The 19,420-nt window shown below is 36.2% G+C and overlaps 1 protein-coding gene and 1 long non-coding RNA gene across 3 annotated transcripts in view; one reads left to right on the top strand and one right to left on the bottom strand.

Moving 5' to 3' along the window:
• Positions 1-228: 228 nt before the first annotated feature.
• RABL3 (RAB, member of RAS oncogene family like 3) overlaps positions 229-19,420 on the bottom strand; it is a 30,922-nt gene continuing 11,730 nt past the window's right edge. Inside the window, exons 3-9 of one of the 2 annotated variants that reach the window (XR_014305932.1) lie at positions 18,305-18,434; positions 14,708-14,822; positions 11,201-11,351; positions 9,261-9,383; positions 6,980-7,051; positions 3,505-3,543; positions 229-2,961 (exon numbers count right to left, since the gene is read on the bottom strand). Coding sequence is in view for 1 of the 2 variants with exons in the window: in XM_082712261.1 (XP_082568387.1) it covers positions 2,896-2,961; positions 3,505-3,543; positions 6,980-7,051; positions 11,201-11,351; positions 14,708-14,822; positions 18,305-18,434 (573 nt within the window). In the remaining variant the exon portion in view is untranslated. The remainder of the gene's footprint in view (positions 2,962-3,504; positions 3,544-6,979; positions 7,052-9,260; positions 9,384-11,200; positions 11,352-14,707; positions 14,823-18,304; positions 18,435-19,420) is intronic. The other variant, XM_082712261.1, reaches the window with a different exon arrangement.
• Positions 11,515-15,970, top strand: LOC309853851. Its single transcript, XR_014305995.1, has 2 exons — positions 11,515-13,318; positions 15,709-15,970. It is a non-coding gene; the product is annotated as an uncharacterized lncRNA (long non-coding RNA).

The raw sequence follows: 19,420 nt of genomic DNA on the forward strand, positions 1-19,420 counted from the left end.
TATTTGAAGGGCTGGGGTTCTCTCAGGGCTAGATCTCCCAGAAACTTTCCTCTCCTATTACAGTGATTTAACTCAGTCTGGGGACTACAGAGGAATGAATTTTTTATTTTCTTCTCCTCCTTCCCCCAAACAGTATCCTCCTTGGAATTTTAACAGATATTAAGTCAATGCAGACATCCTTTTAGATCTTCAAACTTCTTAAAATAGATGCTACTCATGCTTTAAAAATTTCAATTAAACCAACATTTATTAAAAACACATAGCAGGTCCTCCCTAGGCTGGGTGCTCTGGCATATACTGTTGAAATGGACACGCAGAAGCTCTGGTCATGGCAGCAATTAGAAGCTCTTCATCTCAGTCTGATGGCCCAGCACATCAGTTCCACACAGTCCATTTTCAGAATGGACAGATAAACAGCAGTGTCAAGGCACTCAGAATCCACCACGGATGCCTCAATTTCTAGGGAGTTCTGAGAACCGGAGATATAGCTGATATGGACTGACCCCTTTGAGAGCAGCAATTCTTTTCAGAGCATGGATGTGGAGAGGCCAATCCAATCTTTAGTTGGATTCCAACAGAGGGCCCTGACACCTCAGGGACAGAGGAGTGACCATATGCCTTCACTTCTGGTTGCCTCCACCGTAAGTAACATTTGTTAGACATCTAAATCACAACAGGGAAAAAAAAAAAAAAAAACTTTCTCTATTGCCAGTCACTTGTTTCATCAAGAAAATTAAAGATTTAATTAACACTTTTCAGGAAGTATTTCAGTATTTACATTGGTTGATTATCCAAAAGCAATTCTGATGAGCAAGTCTCAGGAAATCTTAGGAAAAATTATGTTTCTTTTTGAAGAACTTTGGCTAATAACATAACAACATTCATTTTGGCAAGCAGCCTTGTTTTGCTGTTACTAATATTTGCAGCAAATTTACCTTAGATTAAAAATCATTTTTTTTTCCCAGAAAACTACAATCCAGGGAGTCAAGCCTGACAGCAAGAAGAAATGGAGTTGAAGAATACTATTCTGTTTCCAAGGCTGACCCTGAAGCCATCAGGGATGGGTTACTTTTATTTTTTAATAATGGAGAAAATAAAGAAACTGAGATTTTTTTTTTTTTTTTTAAATGAAGGGCAAGAAAGAGGAAGAAAGAGGGAGAGGAGGAAAAGGTTATATGGTAATTTTTGTTCTTGTGTTGTTGTATTTTATTTTTTTATAACCTAATTTTAAAAAATTTATTTCTTAAAAGAGGAACACAAAGAGCTTTAGTTGGCTCAGGTCTTTGTCTATGCATTGACTTCCTGCTTCCTGCACATCTCTGTCACAACAGGCTTATGCCAAACTCCACATACAGAGCCTGATCTGCATAGCTCCCTTTTGTGGGAAAAAAATCAGGGCTAATTCTTGTGGCTGAGGATGCAAAGAAAGACTGGAGAATATTCTAGCTGACAAAAAGTGCTTTAAAAATCCTTTTCCAAATTCCTACAACTGCTTTTCTAAAAGCACTGCCTAATGTTCTTATTCTAAGTACCTCTTTTTAGCATACCTGGATTTTCAAAGGACTTCTGAAATTTAATTAAAATGCAAGAGAAAGTAAATTTAGTGTTTTTTGCCTAGTTTTAAATTGCAAAGTTGAAACTGTGGGCTTATTATTTGTTAATATGGAACAAAATCAGGAGTGATTTTTGACCTGCTGCAGAGCCAAACCAGGAAAATGGGTGTTGAATAAGGCAGCAAATTGCAGTTTTTGGAAACGAGGTCTATATATTAAAGAACCAGGGCAGAGAGAATTAAACCAGCAGAAAAGATGGGTAAAAAAAGTAACGATGAACAATTATGCATACGCACATATACACCACCACCCTCCAAAAACGTTGGATTATGAAATCTAAGAATCCTAGTCCATAATTCATGTAAATGTGTTGCTGTGGAACTTATTTTTACTTCTCTCCATAAATACATTGTTGACACAGAGAATAAAATTCTTAGTTTACTGACTACAGTTAAGAGGCATTTCAGGAGATGACTTTCCTTAAAAAAAAACAAAACAAAACAAAAAAAACAAACCACAGAAACCAAAGAGGCCGTAATTCTCTCTTGGTGCCCTCATACAGATCTGAGATCTCACCCCATCTATTTCCAAATAGAACACAATTAAGACAGTGCAGACATCTGGAACCTAGAGTGAAGGTTTTAGTGAGTGAGCTGTCCATCTCTCGGAGAATTCTTCTTTTCTGGTACTGCCATTCTCTATGTATTATTAATCTATTTATATTTAACTCCATCTCTGAGTCTGCCTCTTCTAGCCACCAAACCACTTGCAAAGCATAGGAGAGGGAGACTAGGGCTGCTATTCTTAGGCATCCCTGTGTGCGATGAGAGGGGCCACAATTAAATAACACCATTTTGCTTCCTTGAAAATGACAGAGACTGTTTGCGTTGCATGACCCAGGGCTGGTTAACATAACCTTTCCCCTCAAGAGGGTCAAACAACAGAGATAAATTTCTGAAGTACTTAATTAAGCCTCCAGCAAGGAGTGTGGGGAAAATTACAGACCTAGAAAAACCATCCAGTTCTGGGAAGAGTAAATTTTCTCTGCAGCACTCTGTCACTGCTCATTTACTGCATCACTTTGACAACATCTCCTATTTCCACAGGGCTTTTACATAATCTAGAAACAGGGACAGAAAGGTGAGGAACAGAGAGGACAGGGATAAAGTCTGGACCTCCCACACGGTCACTTCCTTTCAGCTTTCCATTGAAAGGTGGGGCTGAAGGGTGGCCTTTTAAGATGATTCCGTGAAAAGGCTGCAACAATAATCATCAACACGGCAAGAAGAAGGCTATGCACGACTGCCACGGCTGGCTCACTCTTCCAGACGATGAGTGCGATTCAGTCGTAATGAAGGCTCTTTAATGTTCCTCCCCCAAACCTTTTCCGATCAGGAAAGCCAGGAATCTGTCGGCAAGAAAGACAATCACGTTAAATCAGCATGCGGAGTTCAAATGCTAATAGCTTTTACCATTTTCTCCCTTATTTTCTGTTGGCCTGTTGTTGTTCCTTAAAGATCCGTCTCTCTGAGGTTTTACCCTGATCAAATAGTAAAATAAATTCTACCGAAATGGAAAACATTTGCCAACAAATTGGTGGTACTGTCGTCTAAATCAGGGGAGATGAAGGTCAATCTCATAACATCCACCAGTTGCACTTTTATCAGAATTCCCTGCATCGTGATGGGTTCTGCATATATACTTCTGAAGTCGTAAGCAAATGATTTCCTTCTATTATATTATAATATAACCTTATCCCAGCGTTCTTTTTGTTTCTTGGAACCTTATTTTCCCTTGATCTGATTTTTTTTTTCTTTTGTGCTGAGGACAGAAGAAACCACTTGTACCTACAAAAGATTCCCCCCTCCTTTTTCAACCACTTCTGAAACTAAATTTGGAAATCACCTCTCCCTGAGTTTAATAACCCACTTTATTAAGAACAGATACAGACCTGATTACCTTCTCTCAGAAAGTATCTCTTCTCTATGACCTGTGAGAAACAAATAAAGACTTTAGGGCTTAACAACCATCCCTGGAAAAGTGGTTCACTGCAGTTGCCACTAATGGGACTAAAAGGCATTTATCTAAATTAAGAGTCTTTTCAATAGTTAATGGACATTTAGTACAATGAGTTACATCTAGAGCTAATAAGATCAGGATTGTAGGTGTATTTCCATAAAAGCTTGCCTCTTTCCCCAAAGTATTAATAGATCGAAAAATAAATGAACACACAAAAATGACTAAATAATCAGAGAATGACATAATAATAACTCATGCAGTTCTCAGTGTATGAAAGCAAATCTGGCTCAAATTTCCCAGCAGTCAGCCCAGATACACAAAACAGAATCCACAAGATAAAAACAGAGCACATTTACTACTACAATAGTCCAGCTATTCCTTACAAAGGAGTTTGTAAAATATAGTGAACTGCCACATCCCCAGGGTAAACACAGTGATAAATTCAGTAGGTCCTCAATGGAGATCAGAAGCATTCAATGAGCTTCTTTCCATGGTCTGAATCCACACTGTTGATTCAGTAGTTTCAGAACTGTCTGTATTCGGTCAGCAGGAGAAATGAGGTAAAACAGTGGATGTATCTGCACAAACCCATCACTACTACTGAAAAAATGCTCTCAGAATATATGCCCTAATATAATGAGTTTAAAATGTGTTTAGAGTTTAAAATTCAGATGACAGAAAATAATTAAAAAAAAAAAATAATGAGGGGTGCCTGGGTGGCTCAGTCAGTTAAGCATCTAAGTCTTGGTCTCAGCTCAGGTCATGATCTTAGGGTGGTGATAGGAGCTTGCTCAATGGGGGGGGGGGGTCTGCTTCTTTCCCTCTTCCTCTGCCCATCCCCCTGGCTTCACATGCCTGCTCTCTCCCTCAAATAAATCAATCTTTTAAAAAATGACGAATTCTGTTCTAACACTGGAGAAACTGTCATGTTTGCAGACACAATATGATTTTCTTTACACAGAATTGTTGTGGCTAAGAAAAGCCATTAGCTGCAGATTAAATCTAAGACACTGGAATACAGAATTATGAAGCTAAGAATTCCCCTAAATAAGAGCATGGCATCTTCTTCCAGGGCTATGCTACCTTGCTTTCACTGGCTTGATGGCCAAATCTGGATTCTTTCTCTCTTTGAAACTATGGCTGGGTTACTTTTAGCCCCAGGAGACCGAGGGTAAGGTTGCATTCGCTTGTCCCAAAGGTAGAAAAGCTGGTTTATGATGCCTACATCTCAAAATGCTCGATCCCACAAAAACCAAGAAGAGGCTGATTTTCTTTCCCTCCAAATATGCCAGGAAAATCCTAACATTCTAAAGAAGGGAGGAATCACTCCTAACAGGAATCTGGAGGAGGAGCTAGGTTCCCTCTTGGAAAATAAATCTTTATACTAAAATAGAAAACTGGGCAAAATTTAGTTGCTGGGTCCTATGGTTTCAGGCAACCACCTTAGTCTGGAGGTTTGGCCAACTTCCTAATCCACATAACTTTCACTGAGATTTAGGTGATGAAGAGAAAAGGTACCTTTTTGTTGTTGCTTATAATTCCCTACTTTGACCTTGCAATGTCTTTCTCTTACCAAATCTTGCTCTCTTCTTAAAACTTAAAACTAACCAAGCTCCCTCTGATTTTTTTAAAATCAAGTCTTGCCGAACAACTCGGGTCACAACCCGAGTCTATAACCCATTGTTTTTCTAGGATCTAACTTACTATGTATTTTTTTTTTTAAAGATTTTATTTATTTATTTGAGAGACAATGAGAGTGAGAGAGAGTGAGCATGGGGCGGGGGAGGGTCAGAGGGAGAAGCAAACTCCCCGCTGAGCAGCAAGCCCAGCCCAATGCAGGACTTGATCCCAGGACGCCAGGATCATGATCTGAGCCGAAGGCAGTTGCTTAACCTTATCCAGGCGCCCCACCACTACATATTTTAAAGAATTTGTTTTTTATTGAAGTATAGTTGGCATACAATATTATATTAGTTTCCGGTTATTACAACATAGTAATTTGACAATTATATACATTACAAAATGCAGTAAATGCAGTTACCATCTGTTACCAAAGTTACTATAATATTATTGAGTATATTCTCTATGCTATGCTGTACTTTTTATTCCTGTGACTTATACATCTTATAACTAAACGTTTGTACCTTTTTATTCCCTTCATCAACTTCCAAATTAACAAGTTATTAACAAATTTAAGCAATATATTGTGGAATCTTTCTGAGTCAGACAAGGATCTGCAAGCTGTTGTTCTCAGGGCACAGAAGAGTGTATCAGATGGGGACACGGGCCTAAATGAGACAGAAGTTCTTATGTTTGAATTCTGAAAAAAATGTGGAGAGAAAATCTGGTCCCTTGCAGTGCTTCCCAATATTTTACACGTCATGGCACATTTAGAAAATACTAATATTTGTACCGCACACTGGGTTAAATGAAGGGGGTTGCCGATCACTCAGCCCGATGGACTCTGGCTGCTTGAAAGGAGGGACTATGTCGGCATACCTGTACTGTCTCTGCCACACTCCAGTTGGGAAGTTGTGCAATGAAGCAAAATTTCCCAGTGGTCTAAGGGGAGTGGGGCTTATCTTATCATGACATAATGGACAAAAGGGTGAAATATGAGATCCCTAAATGGTAAAAGAAAAATGATTCAAAAAGAAGAGTTATGAGAAGAGCTGTGTTTTTCTCATAACCTTAAAAGGAAATGTAAAACAGAAATTAATCTTTTTCAATACTACATACAGAAATATGTTCTCTTTCACTTTACTATGTCATGTAAACATTAGGCAAACACCTTAAACTTGGTCAATACTATGTGTGATGCAGTCACACGGTCTTGTGAAGGAAAGACAAACAGTGCTCAAAGTCACTGGTATGCTGAGTCATTCAACATTTTCATTCCAGTTCAGGCCATAAGATGATGCTAGCAAGAGTCAATATTTGGAACACAAGCTTTCTGATAAGGAAAATTAGGGAATCTAGGAGATGACATAACCTTAAAAATAAAGGTAACATTTATGTGGAGAATAATAGCTGAGAGAGGAAAAAGAACTCAGGGCTTCAACTAAGCAGAAACTCCTGGGTTCGTGGGGGTTGAGGGGATGTGAGTAAGTACAAAAAGAGCTGGAAAATAGGAAAATATAATCTGTTTTAAGGAGGAAAATCAGGTAACTTTTAAAATAACTCATTTAAATCTGGTAGCTTTCATCCTTTGCTTAGAGAACACTGCTGATAAAATAAATACGTCAGCAGGACTTGAGCAATTATACCAACAGATAAGAGAGAGCAAAACAAGTATTCAGGCTATGAAGTTCAGGATGAAAGAATAAAAAGACAAAGCATTCTACAAAGAATTTAAACTCTCATAATATATAAATTAAGTTTAAAAATAACTTAATTGAAGCTATTACCTTATCAAAAAACCTACTGAGCTTGACAGCATTGGAAGAACCTGCAGCTAAGTACCGTGGATTCGTGCAATCCTAGAAGATAAAACACAAGATGCGCCATTAAAAGCTAAGAAACATAAGCTCTTTGTTAGTCATTACTGTTCCTGTTGCGTATTTCTATAATAAAAATGTTAGGCATAATAATCTCATAAAATATTCAAGTAATTTTCAAGTTATGACGCACAAAGCAAAGTGCTAAGGGAAGGTAAGGCCACTTTTTGTTATTTATTGAATTTTAAAAGACACTGAACCAATGTATTCATCATCAAATAATTCATAAAGGAAGACAGGATTGCTAATCTTACTAATAACAAAACCAAGACACTACTCATGTGACTCACCTACATTTACCCTAAAAGCAGAAACAGAGCCATTAAAAACTGTTAACACTTAATTTTTTAGTACTAGTTACCCACTAGCATCATCTAATTAAGTACTATGCAGTTCATATCAATAGCAGGAATCATGAAAATAAGGAGTTAGAGGAGCAAAGAACACACAAAACAGCTGCCAGGGATTTCTCACTGATTGAATGCAAAGTACTACACCAACTGGTAGGCCATAAAGATAATAATGAATGATATATTTTTTGATAGTAATAAACAATAAAAAGTAAGTTTATTATTAAATATCATTAAGTATTATTTTTAATAAATAATGATAAATAATAATAATGATAAATAATAATGATAAATAATAATGAATGATAGATATATCCTATTAAATAGGATTCTGAAAAATAGGGAAAAAAATGGGGCCCAGAAGAGAACAAACAATGTGCAACATTAAAATGAGATAACTAGTAAATTACAATGATCAGTAAAGATCTCAAAGGGTTTATTATCCTTTCCTGGAATTTCACTGTTAAGTTGCTTTTGCTTGTAATAATTAACTCGCCACCTTAAGAGATAGAGCACTTTGAATTTTACTTCAAATGCCACCTAAGACCAAACTCTGAAGATACCGATTAGGCTCCTTTACAAAGATGGTATTTGTCTTTCAGTTGCAGATGGTCTGTGTCCCTTGGGCAATTACTGAAATCACTGCTGTTGCATTTATTCTGTTTTATAATCTCCTAAGCCCACACGATTCTTTTCCGGTAAATTTTCTAACAATCATCTATTATATCCACATATAATATTTTGAGGCTCACATTTTTAATTTTGGCTGGACGCTGGAATACATTTTCCAAAACCACACAAAAAAGAGACTACAACAAACTTTACAAAAATCATTAGAGTACTAGAAAAATTAGGTCTTTGAAGCCAGCAAGTTTTGAATCTGAATATCCGTCATAGTATCTCTACATTATGTGACACTGGTTAGATTACTATGTCTTTAGATTTGGGCTTACTCTTTTGTGTTATGAGGATAACATAATACTTTATCCCACAGGATTTTTGTGAAAATCAAGTAAGATAATGCATACATAGCAGATACTGAAATATTAGTTCCCTTCTCTTTTCATGCTGAGAAAATGCTATCAGATTGAATTTTCAGGCACAAAAGCACCTAACATAATAAAAGTTAATTCCATGTATGGATCAAATAGACTGAAACATCAATGTATAAACTGCTGTACTTGAAATAATGTCTGAACACATTTACACGGCAACTGGGGCACATAAGAGACAAACCTGAGGTAGACTTGTGTTAGACATGTTTTACAAAATGGATATTGATTAGTCATCACAATGTCAACACTTCAGAGATGACTCCAAATAGAGCTACAGTGCTAAATATAAAAACCAAATCAAACAGCAAACAAGCAGAACCTCCCAAAACTTAATTCTAGGGCTCCCAGTTACAGGTTGACCAGGCCAGAGAAACCCTATGATCTTAGGATAAGAATTTTAGAGTTTAAAGAGCCATCTGCCACTGATCATGGCTGAGGGCAAAGACTGAAGATTAATAGCTTTAAATAGCTTATCTAAGCTTGCGAAGGAATATTAACTAGGGAAGATGCTTCAATATAATCACTTTGAAGTAAACAGAGAAAAATCTGTCCTAGACACAATAAGCCTAAGAGGATTTTAAAAAATAAGTAATCATCTCCCTATTTATAATTTAAACCAACTTGTTTAGGCATAAGATGGTAACTTTGATTCCATCTTTGATATATACATTTATGTTGATTCTTATGTTTTTTTTTTTAAATAGTTTTAAGTAAATTCATATAGTAACCAAAGATGCTAACACTAATATTGTCACGTTACATTTTTACTGGAGGCTTTATACTTACTTGCTGAGTCTTTCTGACTGCTATTTCTTTTTGAAACTCGTATCAAATTTTCCTCCTCAGTTTTTCTTCCCCTGAATCCTCAAAACCCTCCTGCTGTTTCTGCTGTGTTCTTGAATCTGTACACTGATAACAGGTCAAAAGTATGTTGTATGTGAACTCTGTGGAAACCATGTGTGCCGAAGTACCATCACCTGAGTACCTTTATATCTTGTTAACAATTAAAAGATGGCCCTCCCTTTGCAAGGAAAATAGGAAAAATACATACCCAGGTGATGGTCACAGAAACGCACGAGTTCTACAAATAGATATATTCCAAAATACACTGAAAGTAATTTCTGGAACAAATTAAGTGTATTCAATGGTAATTTCCCACTGCAAATAATGTTTGAACAAAGTAACTTCAGCACTGCTTCAACAAAGCTATGATATATTCTATGTTAACAGAAGTCCTCTGGAATACTATGGTCCAGTGCAACCAGCTAGGGCATTTACACTGAATATTCCATGGTGGCAGGTGAGAAAAATAAGGTACCCCCCATGGCAATGCAGAATGTAAAAAACAATGGAATGGCAGGCAGAAGTTGATGCAGTTATGGGGGAGAGGTTGGTCTGAAGCAAGCAGTGTTCACAAATGTTGATATACAGGGTTAAGGGCATCAAAATTACCTGAGTCATTAGTTAAAATTACAGTCCTGGTCCTCTTGTCAGACCTTATGAATGAAAAGCTCCAGCTGTGGGGCACTTATTCAAATTTTTTCACAGCTACACTGATAACATGAGTATGCAGTCAGGTTTGGGTAATTAGTGATCTAGATGATTTCTAAGACTTCTTTCAACTCTGAGATTCTAAATGTTAGCTGGACAATAATTAAGTGGAAAATAGGCTTAATTGTAGAGCACTGGCTTGGGAGTCAGAGTGCCTGGTTTGACCCGTATAACCTGGCCTACTTACCTCTTTCTGGTTCTAATCTTCATCTTTAAAATGGAAATACTTACAGCATCTACCTTATAGTGTTGATGTGAAGACAAGTATGAGATAATGTACATAAAGCACTAGAACAGTGTGTGGCACAAATTAAGTGTTGAGTATATGATAGTCACTAGTATTATGAAACAGCCACTACTACCATATGTCTGGAATTGCCAGGGCACTGAATATGCCGCAGAAATCCAACTTGTGAACAATACCATTTAAATGGTGACCGAGGCTGTTGGCCAGGATCCTTCTCTGGGCAACACTATCTGGCTTATGTGAGAACTTTTCTTAGCCTTTTTAGTGTTTGGTTCAAACTGAGCTACATATCTCAGGAAAAAACTATGCTCATGAAGCACTCCTAGTTTACAATTTGTAGTTTTCTCATTTATCTATTTGTTTGCCCTTTAAGTTAAATTCTGTAGCTTAAGAAACTAAGAGGCTTTTCTAAAGCAAGAATAATTAAGGTGTCAGTGACCTTTATTTGTTACCCTAATTTAAGTATTTTGGTGTGATCTTAAAAAATCTTTTTAAGAAAAAGCCCAAGATTTATATTATTCATAGGACAAAGTTTGAACCTTCCAACAGATCAGCATTCAAGGAAGTTGAACTGACTGTCCCCATCTGACAGTCTATGTTGATTCTAATCTTTATTACATTTTGGACCAGAACCCAAATGCCTGATTTTAGTATAAAGTGCCTGGGTGGCTCAGTGGGTTAAAGCCTCTGCCTTTGGCTCAGGTCATGATCCTGTGGTCCTGGGATGGAGCCCCACATCGGGTTCTCTGCTCAGCAGGAAGCCTGCTTCCGCCACCCCCCCCCATCTCTGCCTGTCTCTCTGCCTACTTGTGATTTCTGTCAGATAAATAAATTAAAAAAAAAAAATCTTAAAAAAAAAAAAAAAAGAATTTGTGACTCCTTAAGTCTTCGGCTTTGCCTTTACCTAATGATTAGTGAGAATACATACCAAATTAATTTCTTCTGCATTGAAATCCTCAGCCAGGAAAGCAGTTCTGGTTAAAACTTCATGGCGCTTGGTTTCATGAATCTGATCCAGTTTAGTCCCTATTACCAACAGTGGGATCTGGTTATCAGCAAACTGTTCCCGGTCATAATCCCTGTGATAAATAATAATGAAGAGGTGACTAAGGGATGCCTGGTGGCTCAGTTGGTTAAGCGTCATGATACCAGGATCTTGGGATTGAGTCCCACATTGGACTCCTTGCTCAGTGGGGAGCCTGCTTCTCCTTCTGCCTGCTGCTCCCCCTGCTTGCACTCTCTCTCTCTTGACAAATAAATAAATAAAATCTTTAAAAACAAAACAGCTGAATAGAATTTACTTTGATATAGATGCATAATGTTTAAATGCAGGTAGCTTACACTATTTTACTGACTCTTGCTCATCCACCACCTATAAACTTACTTTTGTCCCAATTTCTTCCATTTACTTGTTCATATATCAACCCATCCTCGCCATCTACGGAGTTCCAACTACTCATCTAACTACTCAAATTTTATTTTCTTGAGTCTATAGACTATTTGAATAAATAAATGCCCAATAAGTATCTGAATGTAGGCTGACTTGACTTCTCCTAAAGCTCTGTCTTTGGAGGCTAACAGCTCAGGAATTTTTTTAAGTAGATAGAAAGACTGGATTCAAACCTCAGTAGAGCAAAAACACAAGAACCTGGCATGGCACCCACACCTTTTGCCAGAGGGAAAAATGGCAAGCTTCTGGGGTATGCCTAAGTTCTATACCTACATTTCGGTCTATGAATAATAAAGAAAAATAGATCATTTTAGGAAATTAAGAAACAAGAGGCTGAAGGCCAGAAAAATCAACCATAGATGATGCTATAGCCTGGGGAAAGGTGGATTCAACAAATGGAAAGGAAATGAAGTGGCTGAAATGCAAAATGAATAGTAAAAGGAAAGAATTAAGTGCCAAATAATTGTCTGTCCTGACATAAGAGCCATGGGAGACAGAGGACAGGCGATATGAATCACTTAAAGTTAGGGGCCTTGGGTCACTGGCTATTACAATCTTTTTTTTTTCTCTCCCTATTTTTAACTAAAGGACACAGCAGTGTTCCTTCTATTACTGAAAGAAATATAGAGCCCAATATTGATCAATTAATTTAAATTCTATTCACATATGAGAAATAAAACACATTTGGATTTCTGGCATGTTACAAGCTCAATTTATAATAGTCAGCAAAATCTGGCTGCAAACACCTTATGACAGTAAATCAATATTGCACAATACAGTCAATAAAACCCAGTTGAGCTAGCTTTTCTTCTTCCTTTGACATTATTTTTCTTTCTCTTTGAATAATCTAAACTTGGGGTATGTAAGTGGGTGTGTGCAAAATTACCAAATCTTTTTGCCCTTCACAATTATCTTACAGAGCCTCAGTTATTGTTCAGCCTTGGAACACTGGTGTTTTGAACTATATAACCCCCATTTCTTTTTTTTTTTTAACCCCCATTTCTTAAAAATATTATTGTTCTATTTATTGCATTAAAGTCAATGACAACGTGAGTTCAAGGCCTTTGATTTTGTTTACCAATATCAACACTAATTTAGGAGACATTGTCTAAAATTGAAATTTGCCTTATTAGAGAATAAAGTTTTGAGAGTGTCCTCCTTTAGGACTATTTCCTTTTCCTATATACTCACTAACTCTGGCACACATACAAATTTTTGTATATATATTTTATCAATCATCATCTTTGATAGACATTTATCTCTGTCACTTATAGTCCTGTATATAATCTCTCACAGGTTAATAAATATATTACTGATATACTGTATATATATGTACAGACATGGCACGTGATACATATGTTGCACATCAACATATTTATTACACATGTATCATATCTATGTTGCCATATATATTTAATTTGCTCTAGCTTTCCTTTTTATTCACTTTTTCATTAATCTTACATCCAATTTGAATTTTGATCTCAAAAATCCCCCCTTTTTTTTTTTTTAAAACAACAGGTGAAAAACTGATGGTGAATTTTATCATGGATAATAAGGCTGGTGACATGATAACATCACAAAGAGACAGACAACCAGGTATTGTAATTATAAGTACAATACTGCCTTGGCAAGAACAAAAACCAAAACCCTGCATTTTTTAGACCTTCTTTTTATACTTAACTACCATTTTAGGGAAAACTTAGGATTCAGAGAAACAAGTTAAGCAGACACTCATTACAAGGATACAGTCAGCAAAATCCAGAATACAAGAAACTAGTAGGATAAGCAAACCATCTTTCACAAACTGCCAGAGAGTAAAAGAAAAAAAAAAAAAAAAAACAAAAAAAGGGAGGGGAAAGTAAGATTAAAAAGAAACTTAATAAACTAAATACAATGAGTAGACCACATCTATATACTATTTTGAACAAACCAACATTTCTAAGACATTTGGGAAATTAAAATAATATTTGATACTGAAGAATTATTACCAAATTTTAAGTGTGACAATTATATTTTGGTTATATTAAAAAGTCCTTATCATATAAAGTTAAGCACAGAAATATATATAAATGAAATGATACAGTTATCTTTAATTAAATTACACAGATAAAATATGTGTAATAAATATTACACAGATACAAAGATACAATTATCTTTAATAAAAATACACAGAAATATATATAGATGAAATGATACAATTGTCTAGGATTTGCTTTAAAAAATAAATGGATAGACAAACTGTGTTCATGGATTAGAAGATGCAACAAAAATTCTCCCCAATTTGATCTACAGACTTAATGCAATTTAATCAAAATCCAAGCTAACTTTTTATCAATACAGACAAGTTGATTTCAAATTTATATGGAAAAGCAAATGAACTAGAACTGCTAAACAATTTTGAAAAGGAAGGAAGCACAATGCCTCATTTCAAGACTTACAATAATGCTGCAATAATAAAGACAGTGTCATATTAGTCAAGGTACAGACACACAGATCAACTCTACAGAATTACAGTCTCAAAACAGAAACATATAAATATGATGAACTGATTTTTGGCAAAGGAGTAAAAGCAATTCAATGGAGAAAGGATCATCTTTTTAAAAAATGGTATTAGAACAACTGGACATTCATACACAAGAGTCAACCCCAAAACCTCACACATTATAATTAACTCAAAACAGATCACAGATCTAAAAGTAAACCTTCAACAATAAAATTTCTAAAAGAAACACAGGAGAAAACCTACATGATCTGAGATTAGGCAGAGTTGATACCAAAAGCACAATAACACTGCATCATGATGAAAAACTAATGCTTGAGAGATGATGGTTAAGAGAATAAAAAGATGATCTACAGAATGGGAGAAAAAATTTGTAAATCAAACAAAGTGTTATTCTTACAAAGTGTTACAAAGTGTTATTCGGAGGGTACATTCCCAAGACTGCTGTACCATTTCACACTGCAACTGAAGAAATCTGGGCTTACCCATTTGTTACCAATACTCCAGTTGGCACCAAGTCCCTGTTGAGAGCTTCCAATGACCAACGATACAAGTTTTGGGATGACTTCTTATTTGTTAAGTCATGTACTAAAATAATACCTAAAACAATCAAAGAAAATAATGTCAGTACTGAACAATTCCTCTTCACTTCACACTGGCAAAGGGAAGCTTAGTGAATACAAGTGTTAGGATGCAGAATAAATCTAGCATTTAAGTATTAGTAACAAACTCACACAATGAATTTAAAATTTCCTCTACAAATTTCTACAAATAATTAATAACAGAGTTTTCTTTGTCAGTTATATAACTCTTTTTAATTATACAAGGGCTGACAAAATGTCATTTTAGACTGTCTTTTTTTCCTTCATTCAACACTTAATGAGTACCTGCTCTGCCTGGTCCTACCTGAACTACCTCATCGATAAAAGGAATCAAGTATATAAGAAATTATATTCCTACCAAAGTTAATTGTTTCTCCACTGTGCATAGTACTGTCATAGATATCACACTTACACTATTACTTATACTCAAAATATTAAATCATAAAAATTTATTAAAAAGATATTGATTTAATTTGATATAATTGCTTACTGTTCAGCTGACAAATCACCTGAGCCCAATCAACTCAAAAAATCTAAATTTTTTAGTTCTTTGAATTAATGGCTAGCTATAAAAAGCTCAATACTTTAGTCAATAAAGCAAAAGAAGTATGTCACTAGAAGAGGGTAGGAAAAGATAGTCAAAAAGTATGAATGGTAGAAAATATATGGACTTTTGAGAGATTGAGAAAAATAACAAAATGTAATGAGGCTCAGAAATACAATTAATAGAATCAAATAAGATAGCAGACAAACAAAGCAGATAACTATTATAGTATTATAGACAAAAGAGGAAAAGCTTTAATGCCTAGTAGAATTTAGAGTATTAGCTTGTGGTCAGAAGACTACAGATTTTCAAACCCCCAAACTTTCCCTATATTATCTAGATTCTACTGTGATGAGAGGATGTGAAACTGAGGATTCTTCTACCTTCAAGATGTGAGATATGTGGGAGGCCTGGGTAGCTCAGTCATTAAGTATCTGCCTTTGGCTTAGGTCATGATCCCAGAGTCCTGCGATCAAGCCTGCATTGGGCTCCCTGCTCAGGGGGAAGCCCACATCTCCCTCTCCCACGCCCCCTGCTTGTGTTCCCTCTCTCACTGTGTCTCTTTCTGTCAAATAAATAAACAAAATCTTAAAAAAAAAAAAGATGTGAGATATGTCATTTCAAAAAAGAAGGGCATAAGAGTTGGCTCCTCTGGTTTTTAGAGACATTTGTGCAAATAGGGTGCTTGTGCAAGTTACAGCTGTCTTGTCTAGCTAGCTCAGATAAATCTGTATCCTCCCTGGCATCTGGGACAGAGAAATAGAGATCTGCTACTTGCCCTACAGTCAACTGTACTCCCTCTACTTTCCACAGGAAGGGCTTCTCTTAGGCAATAAGGATACAAGATACAGGACAGATTTAAAAAAGGAATAAAGAGCTACCATTCAAGAATACAGCTAACATCTATTCAGCACTTAGGTGCTATACATTATGCCTTACATTTGTTATCTAATTTGCTTTTCAGAACAGTTTTATGAGAAAGAATTAGCATCTTCATTTTTACGTATGTGGAAACTAAGGCTCAGTGCGATTGAGTCACTTGCCTGAAGTCACATGGTAAGTGAGGTAGCCAGAATTTGAATTCATGTAATCTGACAGTAAAAGATTGGGTGAAAGCAGAATAAGTCACTTTAAGGCCAAAGAGTGGTAGATGTTTTCTCCTCTCCTCTACTTCCCAAACATAAATATAAAAAAACTATGGGTGAGAATTTTGGGTGGGAGATTAAAGGATTACAAAGGCCTAGATGAGCTAGTGGCTGGATAGGGAGGAGTTTATTTTTTGAGGATCTCTATTTAAGGCTTTTGAGCTTTTAAGGGCATCTGAGCACCCTTTTCCCTTATTTTCCCACTTTCATTTGGGCTGAGAGTTTTTGCTTTGTAGACCATGGGCTAGAAGGGCCATAGTGGGGCCCAAAGGAAAGACGGTTGATCAGAGTATGTTCTGACCTTAGAAAGAGGTAGAGACACTTCACAGGTTTCCTTTAGGGATTACCAGCCTTTCTCATCACAGTGGGAGGAAGGAAGGCAGGGTATTAAGAGAAGAAAGTTACTGCTAAGAATAAAGTCTGCACATTTGAATGGTGTGATCCTTATGCTCCATTTCTTAGCAAACTAAAGATGGTAGATGGAGTAAAGAACCTTCAGTGCTAAGTTTATTATTTATTTATAATTTTTATCTGAACTCTTTCTCAAAAAGATCTAAATAGCAAGTGTTACATGTACAAACTTCTCTGTCAGATTGGATTGATAACAGCTTTGACAAGTCATTTGACTGATAGAATCCAAGTTTATCACTTGATTCTAGATCTAAACCAGGATTCATTTCTTTCTTTCCTATTCTCTAAGAAGTCACCGAACACTATACCAGTCTTACTATTTTTCTCATTTAAATACATTCTATTAATATATGCCATTTATCATGTACTTTCTTGCATGACAATGTCATATATTAGTGTCACCATCTTATAACTGTGTTTTGTTCCACTTAGGAATGTTTTGTTTCTTCAAGCAGATTGTGACACATTCAGGTAGAATTCTGAGCTAAATGGGGCACAGGTCTGAACTAATATAACTCATACTGTATTTTATACTATACATCCAATGCCAAGTACCTTCTCTGCTTCATTTTGTATTATCCACAACACCTTATGATATTGAAAGAGGAATACAAGGAATGAAGACGGCACTCAGTAACTGCAATGTTTATCTGACACTGAGTGTGATCTAAGCATAGTGTAAATGAGGTGCAATTAAGAGCTAAGCATCTACCAGAAGGAAAAAGGGTGAGGTGCCAAATCTTGGACATCAATCAGAGACAAGATGAAATTACATTACACAGTTAAAAAAAAAGGCATTTAAAAAATGAACTCAAAAAGGGGCAGAAGACAAAAAAAACCCTCTATAGGCAAATAACAGGTATCGGTGGTATAGTCCCTGGAACTCTATGAATCCCAATTATGTCCTCTATTACACACCTTCATCTGGAAGTCTGCTCCAGGTACCTGATTATCTGCACCCTTAATAACACTCTTAGGCAGCGCTTTATAATTACATAGGCTTCTTTGTAAGGGGCAGATGAAAGAAATCCCTCTATCTCTGTGACATCTGGCTTAGACGATAGGACTCCTAATGGTTCCTTCTATTGGATGTACTCCACTGACTGGAGAAATGTCAAGTACCCAAAACAAAGTTTTATTTAGTTTATGACAATAATATCAATACAAACACCTAGATAAAGAAAATATTTAATGTTCTGAATAACATGGTTAGAATCTAGAAACACAAATTCAAATGTGATATGCAGATTTAAATTAAGAGTTGTGTGTATATTAGAGCCTTCTTAAAATAAGATGTGGCTAGTGTCCCACAGCCATTCTATATGAGATTATCTATACTTCTAAGCCATTAATATGTGGTAGAAATAAAAAATGCTTTACCATTTACAGAGTTGTAGAACACTGCTCTGGTGCTTTTCACACTGCTGGCACTGCCCACAGAGCCGCCAACATCCCATAATTCTATATAGTAGGTCTTCTCTTCTGGGGTTCCTTCTTTGTAGTCATGAACCTAACAAATCAATCCATCAAAATAATTATTTTGGCCTCTAGGAACACTGGTAGCACCCTCATTCTAGTTTAGAGCACTGGACATGCCATATCTGCATGACTCTTTCATATCATTCCCATACTACCTCTGACTCTGATAGTCTCCTGTCTTTCAAGCTTCCTCCCTCTAATACTCCAGCTCTCTATATTAATCCTACCACTATTTACAGCTCCCCTTCCACTTCCAAATCCTCACTTCCTTCCTAAGTATAAATGCTATGATTCATCATTTTAATCACTCCTTTGCCCTTCTGTCATGCTGTATTCAACTGACAAAATTCCAACCTTGGCTATATCCACCTTTTCCCCAATTCCAGGTCTGTAAACCAGCTAGCTGGATGAGAAACTCAGAAAAATATGTATTTAAGCTAACTAGATTCATTTTAAATTCAAGTCTCCCTTTGGAACTGCCCTTTAATCAGTTTCATAGTCCATTTCCTCTTGTCCTCTCCTACATAATGATTTCATATTTTCTTTTTTTTCAAATTTCCCATATCTCTTCCTCATCCTTAAGAATGACTAAGAACCTTGCTTTCTGAAACAGAAGCAATCAGAAGAGAATTTCTACAACCTGCTCTTCATGTATCTATCCACCTCCCTGCATCTGTGCCCATATAATCTGCTTTCCCTTCAGCCATTACAGATAAACTGTGTCCCCATGGCCAAACCCTCTTCTTATGCATGAGATCCCATCACCTTTTTTCTTATCAAAAGTGTAGTTTTATCAATTCTCCTTTTTATCATCAAAGTTTTCCTACTCTGTTGAAGGACTTCCACCAATATACGAACATATTTTTTCCCATCTTAAAATAACCTTCTCTTGACCTCATGTCCTCTTCCAGCTAATATAGTACTTCTCTATTCCTTTTTACAGCAAAAGCCCTCTAGAGAGTTGTCTATTCTCAACAGTCTCAAATTCTTTCCCTTACATTCTCTTTTGAACTCAAT

This window comes from Mustela nivalis (assembly GCF_964662115.1).
Source record: "Mustela nivalis genome assembly, chromosome: 1".
Taxonomy (NCBI): domain Eukaryota; kingdom Metazoa; phylum Chordata; class Mammalia; order Carnivora; family Mustelidae; genus Mustela; species Mustela nivalis.